Raw genomic sequence first — 20329 nt, 5'->3', positions numbered from 1 at the left:
TTCTCTCGGTGTCTCTCTCTCGCTCTCTGTCATAAAAATAAAAAAATATTTCAAACAGAGAGAGAGAGAGAGAGAGAGAATATCAAGTTTCTGGGTCTTATTACCATTCCAGCCAGGGTATAACTTCCAGCCAAAAGGCAGACTTTCTACGACCCACAGAGTAGCCACAGGATAGACACAGGATTGCAGCCTGAGCAATGGCATGAAAGTGTTCCCAAAAGACCATACCCCTTGAAGGGCCCCTGAAATAAGAGTAAAGGAAAAGTATTCACCAATTTTGCACTCAAGATTAGAGACCAGATATGAAGAATCGAAGCCCCACATTGAGGGCCATATAATGTGGTTTGGAATACAGGTGAGGTTCAGTGGGGTGAAGCCCAGAGCTAACCATGGAAAAAAGAATTCACGAGATGTCTTTGGTGAAAAATGGTGGTTTATTATTACCAAGGGAGATTCAGGCCTTGCGGGATTGTGAGCTCTCTTGGTAAACCATTTATTCTTCCTGTAGGGCAACCTGGAGGTCTGAGAAATGCCACATATAACCTATGGTGGGGGTGTCAGCTTCTGCTTTGCCCTCAGCTTCCCTTCTCTTCCCTCTGAACAAGGAGAGGGTATTTCGTGAGAAGGGGGACTGGATGTAGTATTACATGAGCACAAATGAAACCCTTGCCCTAAGGACGCGACTGAGCAGAGATGAGTCATGTAGGTCTTTGTTAGTTCTGTTAAAGGATAAACTGAGCTGCATTAAAATTTCCAAATGGCAGCTCTTTCTCCCCACCTGTCCTTTCCACGTGCTTAAAGAAAATCACCTTTATGGCACCAAAAATAATTTGTTCCCCCAAAGAGTTTATTTGAGCAAACAGCAAATCCATTCAGGCAGCACCAAACAAAATTAGGGGAAACGCTGTTCTAGACCAATTGAAGGAATCCAAGCAAGGATGTTATATGATTGGCTGTAACGTAGAGAACCGCCCAATTCAGACAGCCTACTTCCTGCATGTGGTGGCCTGTCCTTAGCTTCCATTTCCGCTTCTTTCCCTGGAGGCTTTTTACAAGAATTTGGTCCCGGTTTGGCTTCAGTTTGCTCAAGTAGTGGCTAGGGCAGGGAGCCACCTGAGACTAATGGGCTCCTTCTGGATTTGGAGTTGGAAGCAAAAGGGGCAGGTGGCTCTAGGTGGCTTCCTGTGGAGCCTTCAGCAGTCGGGTCCCTGAAACTCTAGTCCTTTAAGGCTTCAGCCTGCTTGGCTCACTGCAGAGGCACTCAGCAGCTGTGCACTAGCACCCTTCACTCTGCCGCTCCCCAATCTGTACCACCACAGCTGCCCTCTACCAGGGCCTGGAGTGAGACAGTGTCATCTTCCCTGGAAACCTCCTTCCACTGTGTCGTCACTGCACTGACCTCCCCATCAGCATCACCTCAACTCATTAGAAATGGTGATTTTCTGCCCATGACTGAGACCTATGGACTCAGACTTTTGGAGAGGAGCTCCAAAATTACCCCCTTTTTGCATTAACCAGTTTCCATGTCACAAGGGAACACATGAAAACATTCCATCTCCTTCCTCTGGATCCTGTGGATGGGGCACCTAGTATTCTTGTGATTCACGAGAATCTCCTCTACAACTACAGGATTTCATGACCTAGGCTGTGAAACGTTCCAGCACACATTTCTCTCTCTCCTGAAAAAGTTAATGTCTAAAATGTCTGTTTTTCTCCTATGGGGGATTACGACTCTTTGATGAGCACAGAAAATGTTCATGGGAAAGGAATATGAGTTTTCATCACTAGGCTGGGAAGAAGGTGGACTCCTGTTGCAGAGGCCAACTCCAACCTTTCTGCCTCACTCACACTTGGGTTTTTAAAGCTTAGGGCAGGGACGCCTGGGTGGCTCACGGGGTTAAGCAGCTGCCTTCAGTTCAGGTCATGATGCCAGGGTCTTGGTATCCAGTGCCATGTCAGGCTCCTTGCTCAGTGGTAGTCCCTTGCCCTCTCCCTCTGCCTATCACTCTGCCTACTTGTACTCTCTCTCTGTCAGATACATAAAAACCTTTAAAAAACAAAAACAAAAAATAAAAAGCTTCGGGCAGTTAACCAGCAAAGGGAGGACAGAGGTCTGAAACGTTTCTGCACTACACGCACACTCCATGGTGCAGCTACACACGTTACCACAGTGCTGGGCAGCTGTACAAAGGGTCTCCTTCCTTAGTGTCTACGGGTCGCCCAGAAGGCTCCGTTCTGCTTTGTGGCATGCACAATGCTCAGCTCTTTCCAGGAGAGAGAGCATGACCTGTAGATGAACAGAGAGAGGTTAGTCCATCATGGAAGCATAGGGCGCTTGTTAAACCTTCAGGGTTACTAGGTTGGCTGGAGGGCCCAAGGTGGCTTCACCCATACACACTGCTTTCCTTAGGACAAAGATAGGACCTCGGCTGCCCCGGTTTTGATCTCAGACTTTCAAGTCTTACGCTTCTTTCCAGCTTGTCTCTTGACTCAGACGGAAGACCCTGCTGGCAAGGCAGCCCCAAATGGGAGTCAAAACCACCATGCCTCGCTCTAAGGATTGCCCTGAGCCAGCAAGTCCCCACCATTGACTGACTCCAGGACTTTGATCTACTTGACCTTCACTGACTACCCGCATGTACCCACCCACCTTAGCCTCCCGTTCTCCTTCTCTAAACATGGAAGCGATCTCGGCACATTGGAGACAATCTTTGAGCGGTTTGGCTATTGTCTTCTCTGTGCTGGGCTTGCTGAGATGCCTTTCTGCTTTACCGCCTCTGCTTTCTCTGCAGGGAGTGGCCAAACCTACTCTGCTTGGGACCCCCAGGCTAGATTCTTTTGCATCTCCCCCACCCCCTGCACCATCAGTATAACAAAGTCCCATTTGTTGACCGCCCATAATTTGTTGAGGTTTTTTCCCCTAAAGATATTCGTGGTCAACTTAATCTGCAAGAGATTAGTCCAGACTTCTACACCTCATCGGTACCAGAAGGCGCCAGCAGACATGCTGGTCCACGTGGGAGGAATTGCAGACTCATCTCCGGACCGTGCTATGTCTCATACCTGGACACAACCACCGGAGCTCTGGGCGGGGCATTACCTTCGGGATCCAAAAGTAGGAACATCAGCTCCAGAGGAAGAAAGGGACTCAGCGCAGAGGGTCCTTCCTGAACCATCTCCAGCTGTGTCACCCTCCTGCAGGTGCTCCCCTGTCCCCGCACCACACATGCCCTCCCACCCAGCATCCTCGACCCCCTGCATTCCCACATGAACTCGCCTGACCTGGGGACGCTCTTCCTTCAGGTAGAAACCCTGTTCCTGTCCTTCCGGCACAGAGGAAGGCCAGCACTGATCCCAGTCCTCTGGGTAAGGTCTCGCTTAACCTGGCTCCCAGTCCCTTTAGGCCAGGCAGCTGCCAGAGGTGGCCCTACTGTCCCTTCAGTCTCCCCCAGTCAGCTGTTTTTTGAGGAGTTGACTCCTACCAAGAGAGAAGGAAATAAATCACTTGGGGGGAATCACCTGCGCAGGAAAACCTTCCAGTGTACTGGGTGGGATCGGAGGAAGCGACTCTGAACTGAGAGGGTGGACACAAGCTTGTCGCTCCAAGGTGAGACCAGCTGGGTCTTCAGTCACCAGTCAGGGTGTTCGGAGACGTGCCTCCCCTCTGGCCCTTCAGGGTTAACATCTCCTGCCTGTGAGGCTGCTGCAGACCTTCAGCCAGCTCCCAGCCCGCACAGCTGCTGTCTGCCCAGTGTTGTGAAGTCTCCTGCCTGCATATGCCAAAGGTTAGTTTTCCCCCAAACACCCACTTCGTCCTTCAGCACCTTCTCTGGGCACATCCTGCTCCCAGAGTGGCAGAATTTATACTTTGGAAATCGGCAAGCAGCACAAAGCAGGGATGCATTTTTCTATTTCTAAATGCCTAGACTTTGCACAGGCTTCCCGTAACAGTAGGAATGCACCCTGGACTTAAATGTGGTAAGGTGTTTGGGGCCATGACCTTGGGCAGGACACAAAGGATCTGAGGGGAAAAATGAGGAAATAGCCTTCCAGGATGACTAAGAATCCATGGATAAATTTCTCACCGTGTGCAAATGAGGAAAATTCCAATGTATATCTTCGTTGTTATGCATGTCGTATTTGTTTGGTTTTTTTTTAAGATTTTATTTATTTATTTGACAGAAAGAGATCACAAGTAGGCAGAGAGGCAGGCAGAGAGAGAGAGGAGGAAACAGGCTCCCTGCCAAGCAAAAAGCCCGATGCGGGACTCAATCCCCAGGACCCTGAGACCATGACCTGACCGAAGGCAGTGGCTTAACCCACTGAGCCACCCAGGCGCCAATGCATGTCGTATTTGTAAAGGAAAAGGAAGTAGTCATAACTCATAGGAAAAGAAAAACGGCACTGATGAAAACAGAAATTGTACCAAAGAGAACACACATGTGGTAAAGAAACACATGAAATGAGGCTGAAAGACAGAAATCTCCAGGAAATGCAATTACAATATAGCAATGCACACATATTAAAAGTGCTGACAATAGGGCGCCTGGGTGGCTCAATGGGTGAAAGCCTCTGCCTTTGGCTCAGGTCGTAATTCCGGGATCCTCGGATCAAGCTCTGCATCAGGCTCTGTGCTCAACGGGGAGCCTGCTTCCCCCCTTTCTCTCCCTCTCTGCCTACTTGTGATCTCTGTCTGTCAAATAAATAAAATATTAAAAAAAAGAAGGGGCTGACAGGGATGCCTGGGTGGCTCAGTCATTAAATATCTGCCTTTGGCACAGGTCATGATCCTAGGGTCCTGGGATGGAGCGGGGCATTGGCTCCCTGCTTGTGGGAAGCCTGATTCTTCCTCTCCCACTCCCCCTGCTTGTGCTCCCTCTCACTCTCTCTCTCTGAAATAAATAATAAGTTAAATCCTTAAAAAAAAAAAAAAAAGACTGGTCTTGTACAGTAACCCTCCCAAGGAGTGTCAGGAAAAAATTCTGGAAGTCTCATACATAGCTGATGAGGATGCAACAGTGAACACATCAGACTCCATTTTGACCTTTCAGGACAATGTTCAGTCACCCATCTGTGACTAACCACAGTGCTTTGAGGTTTTTTCTAGTTTTAAGTTGTTTTTTTTTTTTTCCTTTTTAAAGATTCTATTTCTTGGAGAGAGATAGATCACAAGTAGGGAGAGCAGCAGGCAGGGAGGGGGAAGCAGAGAGCCCAATGTGGTCTCAATCCCAAGGACCCTGAGATCATGACCTGAGCCAAAGGCAGAGGATCAACCTACTGAGCCACCCAGGCTCCCGTCAGCCCTTCCAGTTTTACCACAAATGAAATGAAACCTCTATCCACATACGGAATTATAAAGAAAATACAGAGTGACTACTTTGCAAAGAGTAAATACTAGAAATATCCCAGATGCTCCAAACAGATGAAGACACCAAGAGTGGTATACATCCAGAAGAAAACAGTACTGTTGAAAGGGACATACATTCAGGGCCCCTGGGTGGCTCGGTCATTAACTGCCTTCAGCTCAGGTCATGATCCCAAGTCCTGGGATGGAGCCCTGCATCAGGCTCCCTGCTCAGCAGGAGGCCTGCTTCTCTCTCTCACTCCCCCTGCTTGTGTTTCCCCTTCCTCTCCGACAAATAAAATCTTAAAAAAAAAAAAAAAAAAAAAAAAAAAACCTGGGAAGTCGACCTAGGGGACAAATGGTTTATTCAAGGACTTTGGGAGATATTAGGCAAGAAAAGGACTCTGCACCACTTCCTCCAGTAAGATCTGTGTTCCCTAAAGGCTGGGAGTATCTGGGAGACTACCTGAGAGGAGGGTGGTTCAGAACAAGTGTCTGCTTGCCCTTTAGGATTCCAACAAGTATGCTAGCTGGGAGAGGTCACAAAAGCTACATCCCTGGAGGATAAATTGTGCCTTGTCTTTATCTTTTTTCCTCCTGCACCTTGACATGTAAGCACCAGAGGGCAAATCAGAATTCATGGGTTATTTTACCACTATCTCTTACACAGGCTATGGGTCTGAACGTGAAGAATTTATGAACACTCGGGCGCCTGGGTGGCTCAGTGGGTTAAGCCGCTGCCTTCGGCTCAGGTCATGATCTCAGAGTCCTGGGATCGAGTCCCGCATCGGGCTCTCTGCTCAGCGGAGAGCCTGCTTCCCTCTCTCTCTGCCTGCCTCTCCATCTACTTGTGATTTCTCTCTGTCAAATAAATAAATAAAATCTTTAAAAAAAAAAAAAAAAAAAAAAAGAATTTATGAACACTGATCCCGGCCAGCCAGGCACATCATCTGGGGATACCCTTTTGGAAGACATACACCCCATCAGGGGCCTGAGGTGTTCTCTGAGGTACCTAACTGCCCATTCATCTAGATTACCAATTACAGTCCCCCTGCCCCTGTGGGGGTTCCAAGTGGAAACTGCACAGCCGGTCACAAGGCTCCTGTGAAGGATGTGGGTAGAGATTCCACTCAACAGTGCCTGGGCTATCAGCTGTGGACAAGCAAAAATATTCTTGTTTCCACAAGCACTGGAGAAGGTCTCAAGTGCTCCCTCTTCACGGTGACCTCTGAGCACACACAGCTTCCTGGCACCCAGACCACAAAACCCAGATGTGGATCCGAGGAGACCCTACTAGCTAGAACTGATGTAACACACCACCACACTCTGGGTGACCAGACAAGAGAAATTTATTTCACCCCAATCTGGAGTCTCGAAATTGAACATAAGATGTCAGCTGGGTTAGTTTCTTCTGAGGCCTCTCTCCTTGGCTTGCAGATGGGGATTCCGTGTCCACCCATGGTCATCCCTGGGTGCCAGATTCCTCATCTCCTCTTCTCACGGCACCAGCCATATCGCATGACTCCATCCTAATAACCCACTTCAACCTCATGATGTCTTTAAAGATGCTCTAACTGTCCTCACCTTGTGAGGTATTGGGGGTCATACTGCAAAATACGGATTTGGGTATACAATTCAGCTCATCACAAAGGTCTTGGGTTATAACGCAAATTAACACACAGGCTGGAGTATGTACATATGTATATGCACATCAATATTACTGATACATTTGCAATGTTCCTCTCAGAGACACAGCAAGTATGGGATGGAATGTGATCTGCTCATTCCTTCATGTGGGAGAGCCCGATGCTGCTTTCAAACCACCCCTTCGAGTGCACACAATGTCTAAGATCAAAGGTAATTAAACAAACATGGCACTTACTGATACATCAATCAGAGCAACACGGGGCACACAATTCCTATGTGGTGACCTGGAAGCTGCAAATAGTCATCAAATCATCAGGAGACCAGCAACACCCCTGTAGGACTTGGCCTTCCTGTGCGAGTCACCACCTAGAACTCACAACTCCCACTGTGGATCAACACTGGTCACATCCATGCCCTAACTGGGAATGGAACAAGGGGTTCCATTTGAAAGAGCAGAATTTGAATGAGCAGTTGAGAACGTGAACAGCTCGACATCATTAACCATGTTAGGTGGTGACATAGGCACACTACTGGGAACTGCCAGGTTCCAGAAACTGCCAGTGACTTCCATCTTGCAGTGACTGCACCCACATCAGAAAGCACTATGCACATTTTTCTGAAAATGACTGGATCTTATGGGAAGTCACTGCACTGGGGACATTCAGGGAAACCATGTTCCAATTCAGGTAGCCTGCTGCCTCAGAGTTTGTCCTCCAACCTAAATGCCTCAAGGCAAGAAGAATCACCTTCTGTGCTGTTTTAGATCCTTCCTGCAGTGTGAAGGCTGTAATGATATGTAAAACCACTATAACTAATGTAAGATTTCCCACATTCACGGCATTGATAAGGCCTCTCTCCAGTGTGAACTCTCTTGTGACGCTGGAGGGCAGAACTATCAGCAAATGATTTCTCACATTCATTACACACATAAGGCCTTTCTCCAGTGTGAACTCTCTTGTGACGTCGGAGGGCAGAACTAGCAGTGTAAAATTTCCCACATTCATTGCACTGATAAGGTCTTTCTCCAGTGTGAAGTCTCTGGTGGTAACGGAGGGCAGAACTAGCAGTAAATGATTTCCCACATTCACTACACTCATAAGGCCGTTCACCTGAGTGAAGCTTTTTGTGTACATTGAGGGTACTTTTTCGGGGAAAGGATTTACTACATTCTGGGCATTCATAAGGCCTCTCTCCACTGTGAACTCTCTGGTGTTCACGATGTTCATTACTAGTGACAAAAGATTTCCCACATTCACTGCACTTATAAGGCTTTTGTCCAGTGTGAAATCTCTGATGATTACGGAGTCCAGAGCTACTTGTGAAAGATTTCCCACATTCAGGGCACTCATAAGGCTTTTCTCCAGTATGAACTCTCTGGTGATAACGGAGGCCAGTACTACTCATAAGCGATTTGCCACATTCATGACACTTGTAGGGCCTTTCTCCAGTGTGAACTCTCTGGTGATAACGGAGAGCAGAATTACAGGTAAACGATTTCCCACATTCATGGCACTCATAAGGCCTTTCTCCAGTGTGAACTCTCTGGTGACTACGGAGGCCATAAATAGTAGAACAGGATTTCCCACATTCATTGCACTGATAAGGCTTTTGTCCAGCATGAATTCGCTGGTGAAAACGGAAGGAACATCTAGCAGTAAAAGATTTCCCACATTCATTACACTCATAAGGCTTTTCACCTGAGTGAAACTTGATATGGTAACGTTGGTAAATTTTTTGGCTAAAAGATTTCCCACATTCAACGCATGCATAAGGCCTTTCTCTACTGTGAACTCTCTGATGACTACGGAGGGCAGAACTCCTAGCAAGTGATTTCCCACATTCATTGCACTTATAAGGCTTTTCTCCAGTGTGAACCCTCTGGTGAGAAGAGAGCTCAGAATTACTTATAAAAGATTTGCCACATTCACGGCACATGTAAGGCTTTTCTCCAGTGTGAACACTATGGTGATAACGGAGGCCATTACGACTCATAAAAGATTTGCCACATTTGCTACACTTGTAAGGCCTTTCTCCACTGTGAACTCTGTGGTGATAACGGAGGTAAGTAATACGAACAAAACATTTCCCACATTCATTGCATTTATAAGGCCTTTCTCCAGTGTGAAGTCTCTGGTGAGAACGGAGAGATGAAGTACTGGTAACAGATTTCCCACAATCACTACACTCATACTGTCTTTTCCCTGTGTGAGATCGCTGATGGTAACAGAGGGCAGACATAGACGGAAAAGATTTTGCACATACGCGACACTTATAAAACCTATCTCCAGACTGAACCCTCTGAGTATACACTGAGCTACCGCTGACAGATTTCACACACCCGCTACAAACATAATTTTTCCCTCCACTGGGCAATTTCTGGACATTAAGGGGGACACATTTGCCACCTAAGGATTTCCCACATTTGCTGCACGTGTACTGCCTGGATCCACCCTGAGTCTTCCCATGTTCATTCAGGGTTGGTCGTTGCCCAAGGGATTTTCCACATGGACCAAACTCATGATGTCGTGCTCCAGTATGGTATCTCTGGTGTATGGCAAATAAGGACTTGTACCTGAAAGTTTTCCCACATTCACTGCACACAAAGGACTGTCTACCAAGGTGGACACCCTGCTCCCGAGTATCTGTGTGTATGGGACCAAAAGCATTCTTACATTGGCCCCAAGTGCCATGACTGCTTCCGCGTCGTAATGTTGCCCTGCAGTGGGGCATCGTGTGTGGTTTCTCCCCAGTAAGAGTGGCCTCTTGCTCCAGATGCCCCGAGCCAGACAGCAAGTCCTTCTCAACCTCTCCACAGGTAAAGGGCTTTCCCAAACCACCGGATCCCCAGCTCTTGACAGCAGAGGCCCTGTCCACATGGCTTCTGAATGGTTTTGCTCCCGCAGGCTGCTCCTGCTGCTGCTGCTGCTCCAACTTCACACTGAAAGAAAATCGTTTCCCGCAGGCCCCACACCTCAACCGTTTCTGGCTGTTTTCTTTCCCCTGGAGCTCAGCCAAGTGGAAAATGTCTCTCAAGACGGGACCGCACATCTCACAGGGGTGGGTCTTCCGGGAAGACAGAGCAGCCCTGGGCGTCCAGGTCTGTGAAACGCCTACAGAAGCGCTCTGTGCAAATGGGGCCTCCTCATCCTCTGCTCCACAGCAGCAACCTGAAGGCAGAGAAATGCTGGTGAAATACGTGCTGGCTATAGCGAGGGGGTGAGCCCATCACACACATGCACCCGACTCATCAAGACAGGATGGTATAGCATGCTTTTCCACACACAAGAGAAGAAACTCAACTACAGGATAGGCCACTGGGCATTTCTAGGCCATTTCTGGGCCAAGCCGTGAACGTACTAGCGAGAACACACTAGGAGGAAAGAAAACTAGGGCAGGTCAAGGAAGAGAACCAGGGTCTACAGCTTATTTTCTGCCCAAAGGTTTGTGTACCACGGTTGCTGCTGCTGGCCTCTGGCTGAGTAGAGGGCTGAGTACAAGCCAATCACATGAAATGGTCTGCAGTCAAGGACAGTTTAAGGAAACGTGACTATTTCATTTCAAAATGCCTGGGGGTGAATGCTGAGATACACAGAAAAAGCAGTGATAGAAATGGGTGAGATTGGACGCCCGAGATGCAGGGATTATCCCTGTAACAGAGTAAACAGAATTACCAAAGGAGTAGAATCCACCCGAAATGGGTGCCCGGGTGGCTCAGTAGGTTAAGCCTCTGCCTTCGGCTCAGGTCATGATACCGAGGTCCTGGGATTGAGCCTCGCATCGGGCTCTCTGCTCAACAGGGAGCCTGCTTCCTCCTCTCTCTCTCTCTGCCTGCCTCTCTGTCTACTTGTGATATCTCTTTCTCTGTCAAATAAATAAATAAAATCTTAAAAAAAAAAAAAAAAAGAATTCACTTGACAAAAAAAAGGTCAACGGTGAGGAAGGTAAGAGAGAAACGGGGGGTGGCCATCGGCAATAGCTCCAAACTCTGGCTGAGCAAAGAAAGGTTCCCAGTATGATCAAACACAGGCCTGATATCCCACCGCTGCCAGCAGCCATTCATGAGGAACAGGCTCCTTCTAAGCCCATCTGCTCATGTCTGGGGCATGTCCACGCTTTGATACACAAGGCACTTGTCCTGGAAGCCCTAGCAGAGCAACTAGAGCGCACCAGGAAGACAGACGAACTGATGGAAAACAGGCCAAGCCCACTGCCAGCACTGTCATAGAGCTACTCAGGACACAGTTGACACAGAAAAATGTCCTGTGGGACTGTTATCAGCAGGAAGGTAGAAGGAGAGATATCATCCTTACCTCCAAGAAAAATAAAGGCAATAGTGGCCATGAATGACATGAGCCTCGGTGGGATCAACAGTCCATTTAAGACGGACCGGTACACGGGGGAGCGTCAGAGAGGGCACATGCACACAGAAAAATCCCTGCAGATTGTATCAGCAGAGACATGTGGGGATGGGTGGGCAATAAGGCCTGGGCTGTCTCCACCGGCCCCAGGGTAGGTGCAACTGAGGTCCCTGCTCAGCAGAGCCCCCAGCGTCCTGCCCCACAGGGGACACTGGGACATCTGCCACCAAATCAACCAAAGCCTAAAGCCCAAGGAATCTTCAGAAAGAAGATCCAATCGTTAGGCCGCACAATTTCGAACTTAAAACCGGACTGCAAAGCTAGATGATGCTAAACAATAGGGTGAAGGCATAAAAACAGAACAACGGAGGGGCGCCTGGGTGGCTAAGTGGGTTAAAGCCTCTGCCTTCTGCTCTGGTCATGATCTCAGGGTCCTGGGATCAAGTGACGCATTGGGCTCTCTGCTCAGCAGGGAGCCTGCTTACCCCTCTCTCTCTGTCTGCCTCTCTGCCTACTTGTAATCCCTGTCTGTCAAATAAAGAAAATCTTTAAAAAAAGAAAATAAAACAGAACAACGGAATGGAGGAAGGAAAAGCCCATAAGGAAGGCCACACACAGTCCACTACTCTTTCACTATTATGCCAAGAGGGAAAAATACCCTCTCTCGCACTGCTGTGAAACCGGACTCCCCATATGCAAACAGTAGGGGTGGATCCCCACCCACAGTACCCAGAAACACACGTGCAGTTGATGCAAGACTGAAACCCATGACCGGAAACCATAAAGCTCCCGGCAAAAAGAGACGGAAGAGCCTCTTTAATCTTAGCCCTGGCAAGGATTTTTTGAACAGGACACCCAAAGCATAGGTCACGAAAGCAAAAGCACCACTATGCCAAACTGAAAAGTTGCAGCAGAGCCAAAGAAACACACCAAAGAGTGAAGAGGAGATGTTCGGGCGCCAATGCGAGCTCACACTCACTAATCGTCAGAGAAATGAAAACCAACCCCACAACGTATCACCTCGTAGTTCTCACAACGGCGATTACCAAAAAGCTAAGACGGGCTGGTGAGGACATGGAGAAAAGCAAACCCCCGGAACGCTGTTCCTGGCCATCAATTAGCGAAGTCACCATGGAACACAGAAACGGGAAAACTGAACTACCCTATGCCCCACCACTGCCATTTCTAGCTATGTGTGTATCCCAAGGCAACAAAACCACTATCTGCACAAACTACCTGCATGTCCATATCCACTGCAGGACCGTTCACAACACCCACAACAGCAACATCTTTCAGTCTGTGTCAAGGCTTAAAGTGACAACGAATATTATGGGGGGACTGCCAGGCTCAGCACGTAGAGCATGCGACTAGGGATCACGGAGTGGTGAGTTCTAACCCCACAGGGGGTGTAGAGATCAACAGAAAAATGTAAAATTACTAAGCAAAATAGTAAGGTGACAAACAACATTTTGGAAATATGGGACGCCTGAGTGGCTCAGTCCGTTAAGTGTCTGCCTTTGACTCAGGTCATGACTCTAGGGTCCTGGAATCCAGTCCCACACTGAGCTCCTTGCTCAGCGGGGAGCCTGCTTCTCCCTCTGCCTGTCACTCCCCCTCCTTCTATGGGCATGCTCTCTCTCCCCTTGTATAATCAATCAATCAATCAATCTAAAAAGTGGGGAAAGGAACGTTTACTGAACACACGCATGCAGGAAATCTCACATATAAAAGAGGCAACAGGGTGCCTGGGTGGCTCAGCTGGTTAAGCAATTGCCTTCAGGTCAATTCATGATCCCAGAGTTCCGGGATCAAGTCCCATACCCGGCACCTAGCTCCAGGGGAAGTCTGCTTCTCCCTCTGACCTCCTCACTCCCACTCTCTACGTTTCTCTCTCAAATAACTAAATAAAATCTAAAAAACATACATGTATAAATAAATAAAATAAGACAATAAAAAATGGGATGCCTGGTTGGCTCAGTTGGTTAAGTGGCTGCCTTCGGCTTAGGTACTAAACCCCGCGTCCTGGGATCAAGTCCCACATCAGGCTCCTTGTTCGGCAGGGAGCCTGCTTCTCCCTCTACTCTGCCTGCCACTCTGCTTCTTGTGCTCACTCTCACTCCTCTCTATCTCTGATAAATAAATAAATAAAATCTTTTTTAAAAAAGACAATAAAATGAATAAAAAAGGCAGCAGACTCACTGCCACAACATGGCTACACAGTGCCACCTGCCTCAATGTGAAGAACATTATGCCACGTGAAATCATTATGCAAAAAAGACAATACTGTATGGCATTATTTACAGGTATGTCCTCTTTACTTTTGAGAAAAGAAAAGGACCCATTTATTTGGGAAAGAGAGACTGAGACAGCACTTGTGCATGTGAGAAGGAGGGCAGAGGATGGTCAGGGAGACACACGTTCAACGACAAAAGGATTCACTTCTGAGGAACTAACATAGGGCACACTGACTACAGTTAATACTGCACTGTAGCGCTGAAATTTGCTCAGAGGGTTGATCTTCCGATTTCTCACCAGCACAAGAAAAGTACTGATGCCAAGTGATGGCTATACTGATTCACTTCATTTTGGTAAGAACTTGATAATGCTGAACTACATGAAATCATTATGTAACACTTTCAGTCACAGATTTGATTTGTCCATCATACCTCACAAACATGAATGGAGGCAGCCAGGGAGAAGAACAGATGTAAACATTATAGAAAGATCCACACAGGACCTTCTTGAGAAACGGCCCACGGTCCACTACAGCAGTGCGCATACCAATGCCTCCAATTTCAGGCACAGGCAGGCACAGGGAAATGTCACCTAAGGGAGAGGTCAAAACCTAGGCCATCGATGAGTCACGGACCTAGATACAGGGTGCCAGCCAGGGAGAGGGCAAGCAAGGTGCATTCCATCAGCCTCAGTGCAGGACCACTGACCTGCGATCCTACCCTGTCAGGGCTCAGCACAGCGGGTACTGGGGTTGTGGGCAGACAGAAGGGCACACCAACAACTCAGGGCCAGCAACAAAAGCAACTGCCCAGAAATCTGGGGAAGCACGCAGTGAACATAGTCCACACCAGAGAAGGACAAACCCTCCCCTGAAGAATGGAGGAGGGGAGTCCGCAGGGTACAGAGTCCAGGGCAGGTCAAGGGGACGCCGAGGGCCTTACCCAGTGACGATACAAGTGCAAAGTTCTCCAGCATCACATGGTGGTACAGCCGTCTCTGAGCCTCATCAAGAAGCCTCCACTCCTTCCAGGAGAAGTACACGGCCACGTCCTCAAAGGTCACACCACACTACCATGAAAGGAAAACATGGAACCCTGAGCATTCTTTCTCTGAGAACCCACCAGCGTTGCAACCCACACACCCACCCCGGTCTCTCCTGCCAGCCCAGCTCCCCTCCTCAGATAATACCAGGTCCTGGTGCCTCTAACGCTGCTCTCCTCTCACCTTCCCACCAATCACTGTTCAGTGCTCAGCGATAACACACAGGGGACACATGGAAGCAATCTAAGCTCTGGGTTTGGCCTGCAAGTCCCAAACCCCTGCCAGGATATTCTCATGGAGTCTCCCACGGTGTTCCCTCAAGACAGCCAATTACAGGCTCTGCTCTGCCAGGAAGTCTTCAATACCAGGACCCTGAGGCCCTTAGCTCACACTTCCTCTCCAGGTCTACATGATTCTGTAGACTGTACCTCTCTCATGTCTTCAGACCCCACAGATGAAAGCCCACACCTTCCAAAGGACTCTCCCTTGACTCACACTTGTCCTTGTCACATGACAACCAAAGGATTATGTGACAAACTGAAACAGGTTCCAACTACCACCCCAGTACTCCCAAGGATCCCAACTGAGGGAAAGCCTCAAATGCTGCTGAGAGGCCTCCTCACCTGCCTCTAATCCTCCCTGCAGCACGACACTCACAACCACTGTCTACCTAGGATCCTCCTACACCGTCTTCTACTCCCCTACTACCCATGCTGGCCCTCCACAGTTGGGAACCAACCATCCACTACTGGACCTTTCTGAAAACAACCAGCCCTAAGGACCTCTCTGCCAGGCACAGAAAAGCAAAAATGACATTTGCCCCAGACCGTTTCTGGCAGGAAGACTCCGAAACACTCCGGATACCATAAAAGCTGACCACAAAATTCCGGTGAAGTCCTAGAACACTGAAGAGAGAGCAGCTCCAGCCTCTTAAATACTCGCAGGAGGGGCCGCCTGGGTGGCTAAATGGGTTCAGCATCTCACTCTTCATCTCATAGTCCTGAGTTCAAGACTCCTGTTGGGCTCCACACTGGGAATGGAGCCTACTTAAACAAACAAACAAACAAACAAGCACCCCCCCATGTCCTCAGCTATCACTTGTCCCAGCATCCCACGGAAGGCTTGTCCATGTAACTGCCAGATCACTGCCTCTCTCCTTCACCTGTGTTCACAACGCCCAGCAACCCCGACCACGAGTTGAGCAGGAAAACCACTCTTCAGCACATGTTACTAGGTCCCTCTGACCTACTAGGAGCATTGCCATGACACTCTGCGTTCCCTTCCCAAATGTGATCCCAGTCTCCACCCTGGTCCACACAGCAGCCATCACTTTTCAAACTCTCCATCATGAATCTTTCCCCCAGTTTCCCAAAATTTCCTGTCCAGCTGCCCACTTGATGCCATCACTTACCATTTTCTGAAACACCTAAGTCACCTAACACTGTGAAAACACGTTCGGACACTCCCAAAGATAAGCAACTTACTGTTAACTTCCATCAGGTTGATGGGACTTTCCCTCCCTTCAGCTGCTAGAACTGTGAAAATTAATGAGGGGCAATCTTCCTAAATTGGGGTCGGGAGGTTGCACTGGGGGCAGCTCAAACACTACCATAGTGGGTGGTATCACCTGCGGGTCCAACAGAAAGAGATGGACTTGAACTTATTTGGGGATACTACTTCACTACACCCCCCCTCCAAGACAGCCTTTTCATGATGGCCCCACCCAAGAGCTCAGCCAATGAGAAGCCACTATACTTGAACCTTAAGTAGTGTAGTCTCCTGGGCTTGGAATTCATAACACCTTTCATTCCTTTCCTTTAAAAAAAAAAAAAAAAAAAAAGACGACCTCTCTCTTCTCCACACTGGCTACGGCTTTGACTCGGCTTCTTCGGTCCCAAACGCTGTTCCCTGTCGCTCCCACAGAAACAACATCTCTGCCGTAAAATCTCTGCAGTTTTCTCTTCAAGCGTCACCGACCAAAAGTCCCGGGGTTCCCCTCACTCCCCCCGTTCTCCTCTCCTCTGCGACACGCACAATTCGCCTCAGCCCTTCTCCGAGGCTCTCCAACATCCAGAGCGGACTACCAACGACCAACGCGAGTCTCTCCTGCTGCGCGCCCTGCCTGCGCGCTCACACCCGGCGGCGGCGCTTCCCCTGCGGCCCCGGAAAGCTCCCTGACAGCCAGGTTAGATCACCTCCCTCACCGCCAGCAGACACGGCCTCGGCAGTCAGAGACGGCGCCGGCCTCACCCGTCGCGCCGCACCTTGCTCCTGACAGAACCAATGCAGCCGCGCCGTCTCCCGTTGGTGGCGCGGGCCCCCTGCAGCCCCCGCCCCGGCGGCCACTCAGCCCGGAGGCCGCGCCCGCCCGCAGCCCGCCGGCGCTCCCACACGGGCCCCCGCCCACCGGCGCCTCCTTGTCCCGGACACCCGGGCCTGGGCCGCAGGGCCGCGAGCAGGCGCCCCGCGCTCGGGCCTTCGGGGTCTGGGTGGGGGCCGGTGGTGAGGGCCCGGGGACGAGCGTTTACCTCAGCCGAGTCCCTAGGAGCGGTCGCCGCCATCGGACTCGGATCTCCGGCAGCGGGCGGAAGGGGAGTGGACGCCGGAGCTGAACTGTGTGCGGCGAGGACAGCGCAGCTCCTCGGGTCTTCAGCGTCAGTTACCACGATCCTGACCCGCGCTCCGGAACCAGAGGAGACAAACGAACCCAACCTCGGTCTACAACCCCGCGGGCGGGGACGAGGCCGGAAGCTCCGCCCGCAGCGGATGCGCTTGCCTAGAAATGCCGTGTTCGAGGGCCAGTATTGGCTCCTCGCTGCGTCCTCAGGCGCTACGCTCTTACGGGTGGGGTGGCTCTCAGGCTTCTGGCCATCTCAGAGACTGGCGCACCCTGGAGTTCCGTATCCTAGGTGTCCCTTCACGTCAGGAGAAGGTGATACACGGTTGTCGCCTCAGAGATCTTTTCGCAAAAGGCTTCACAAGTCTAGGAAAAGGCAGAATCAAAAAGAGCATGTCATCGTGCTAGCCCAATGTGACTGCACGTTGTGAGGCTGTTTATATCAAAATGTGTCATTTGTCATTCCTGAAACGGTGAGGCTTATACTACTCTGAACCTTAAGTATAAATGGGCCGTTATATTTACTAGCAAACTGAGTTTCTTCAGGAACAGAGGAATTTCAGCTAGGAATAAATACACTGGGGCCAGCCACAAGATAGTCTGAAGAGAATAGGAGAAGGTTAGCTTTTCTTACCTCTTAGGAGATGGTGAGGGTGGCTTCCTATGAATGATCAATCAAGAAAAGATTGTAGAGGGCGTGGCATCAGCCGTGTTTCTTTGGTGCAAGCCAAGGTTACTGTCCTTTCTTTGACAGAGTTTCTTTTGTTTAAAGGACATTACAATCCTACAAAGAAATCAACCCCCTTTCGAAGATAAAAAGGATCTTCCTTCCGCCTGTTCATTTTGCCTGCCCACCTCTGATATAGCGTCCCATTAAAATGGTTCACTTTTATTTTTTTGTAAATTTATTTGAGTGAGATCACAAGTAGGCAAAGAGGCAGCAGGGTGTGTGTGGGGGGGGGGGGGGGGAAGCAGGCTCTTGGCGGACCAGAGAGCCCTATGCGGACCTGGATTCCAGGACCCTGAAATCACGACCTGAGCTGAAGTCAGAGGCTTTAACCCACTCAGCCACCCAGGCGCCCAAAATGATTCCATTTTAAATGGGGTTTACTTAACTAAATATCACAGTGCTTTGGAACGGGAAGTAGAGAGGATATTTAGAGCACAGGGAAGGTTAAAACGAAAAGGAAAGGCAAATGTCATCTCTACTCACTGTTCTAACAAATGTGCTTTGAGCTTGATGAGGGAGCAGGGGGCTGGCTGAAGACAAAGCAAAAGCTGGCACCTTGCACCCCCTCTCCATCTGCTCCCCCTCAGTAATATGTGTAGCATTCCTCAGGCACACCTGACCTTATCAATAGCACAAATTTCCAGAGGCAAATAACGGAGTTCATCAAACCCCAATGTCACCTTCCCCACCATAAACAAAACTGAAGGAGGCTGAGGTATAAGGGAATGTAAATATAGTTAAATCCCACCAAGAAGCTTCCAACTATCTTGATGTTACTGGCTGGCCTAAAGACAACATTGATCAAGCCCTAAGGGCAAGGTCTACAGTAGGCCTCTGATATCTTGGCACCTTGTAGGCCCTCTTTAGCATATGAAAACTCCTGTTGAAACCTCCCTTTCCCTCACCTTCCCCCAACCGCAGGGTACATAACCTGTCATCCTTGACAACTCTGGGCAGCAGCTTGTCCTGCCCATGGATCCTGTCCCCTTGCTTTAATAAACCACCATTTTGCACCAAAGAGGTCTCAAGAATTCTTTCTTGGTCATCGGCTCCGGACCTCAGCCCACTGAACCTCACCTAGGTTCTAGAACTTCATCATATGGCGCCCAAACGTGGGGCTGTGAGTCTTTATATTTGGACTCTGAGCTTCAGTGCAAAATTGGTGAGTACTTTCTCTCCTTTTCCTTTACTCTCATTTCAGGGCTTTTCAAGGAGTATGGTCTTATTGGAGCACTTGCATGTCAATTGCTCAGGCTGTAATCCTCTAGCTGGTGGCTGCTCTACGGTGAGGAGAGCATCTGCCTTTTGGCTGTAAGTTAGTACCTTGGCCAGAATGGCAATAAGACCCAGAAACTTGATGGCTTCTCTTTATTCCTGTTCTTTTTTTTTTTTTTAAGATTTATTTATTTGACAGAGAGAGATCACAGGTAGACAGAGAGGCAGGCAGAGAGAGAGAGGGAAGCAGGCTCACCGCTGAGTAGAGAGCCCGATGCGGGACTCGATCCCAGGACCCCGAGATCATGACCCGAGCCGAAGGCCATGGCTTAACCCACTGAGCCACCCAGGCGCCCCACTTTATTCCTGTTCTTATATAAAGTTTTCCCTCTTGGGCATGGGATAGCCACCTAAGTCATCAGGATGGATGCCAATCTTAAGATTCCCGTGTGAGGTTTCCTCCTGATTGATCTAATGTGATCCCCTCCACATCCCTGGTCTAGCCAATTCTGGCCGAGAGACCTCCATTGGGAGCCGGCTGAAACCAGTACCCGACTGAATTAAAACGCAACCGGGGACCGTTTCCTAGGGAAGTTGGTTGCAAGGACCACATGTGTTGGAATGTCGCATAGACCATGATGGATTTCAGTGTTACTGTTTCTTGTCAAGTGTCTTCTACAGACTACTTATAGCTATGAAATTGGGTAATTTCCCCTTGCCAAACTTTCCTAGTATTTCTATGGGTTAAAATGGCAAAACAGGGGGCGCTTGGGTGGCTCAGTGGGTTAAGCCGCTGCCTTCGGCTCAGGTCATGATCTCAGGATCCTGGGATCGAGTCCCGCATCCGATGGCTCTCTTCTCGGCAGGGAGCCTGCTTCCTCCTCTCTCTCTCTCTGCCTACTTGTGATCCCGCTCTGTCAAATAAATAAATAAAACCTTAAAAAAATGGCAAAACAGTATGCTGTCTTCAGGACATACAATGGTATGGCATGGCACAGGTTTTGGTCCATTCACCAGGCACCCATCAGGGAAGTGGAGGGACGCCCTTACCCCTCCAGGGCCTTTTATGGCAGGAATGCCTTCCCGGAGAAGGCAGGATGGTGATCAATAGCGACTTTTGTTGAGGGACGTCTCTGGTCGCT

The 20329-nt window shown here is 49.3% G+C and overlaps 1 protein-coding gene across 1 annotated transcript; it reads right to left on the bottom strand.

Moving 5' to 3' along the window:
• Window positions 1–6675: 6675 nt before the first annotated feature.
• LOC131818132 (zinc finger protein 345-like) lies at window positions 6676–17381 on the bottom strand. The gene is made up of 3 exons (XM_059152255.1): window positions 17154–17381; window positions 14526–14652; window positions 6676–10158 (listed from the first exon to the last, which is right to left on the bottom strand). Exons 1-3 carry the CDS (start codon window positions 17184–17186, stop codon window positions 7751–7753), a joined length of 2568 nt encoding a protein of 855 aa, XP_059008238.1. The 5' UTR covers window positions 17187–17381; the 3' UTR covers window positions 6676–7750.
• Between the last annotated feature and the right edge of the window lie 2948 nt (window positions 17382–20329).

The sequence above is a fragment of the Mustela lutreola genome, chromosome 16 (assembly GCF_030435805.1).
Source record: "Mustela lutreola isolate mMusLut2 chromosome 16, mMusLut2.pri, whole genome shotgun sequence".
In the NCBI taxonomy this organism is placed as follows: domain Eukaryota; kingdom Metazoa; phylum Chordata; class Mammalia; order Carnivora; family Mustelidae; genus Mustela; species Mustela lutreola.
This window is presented reverse-complemented; position numbering and strand designations above follow the sequence as displayed.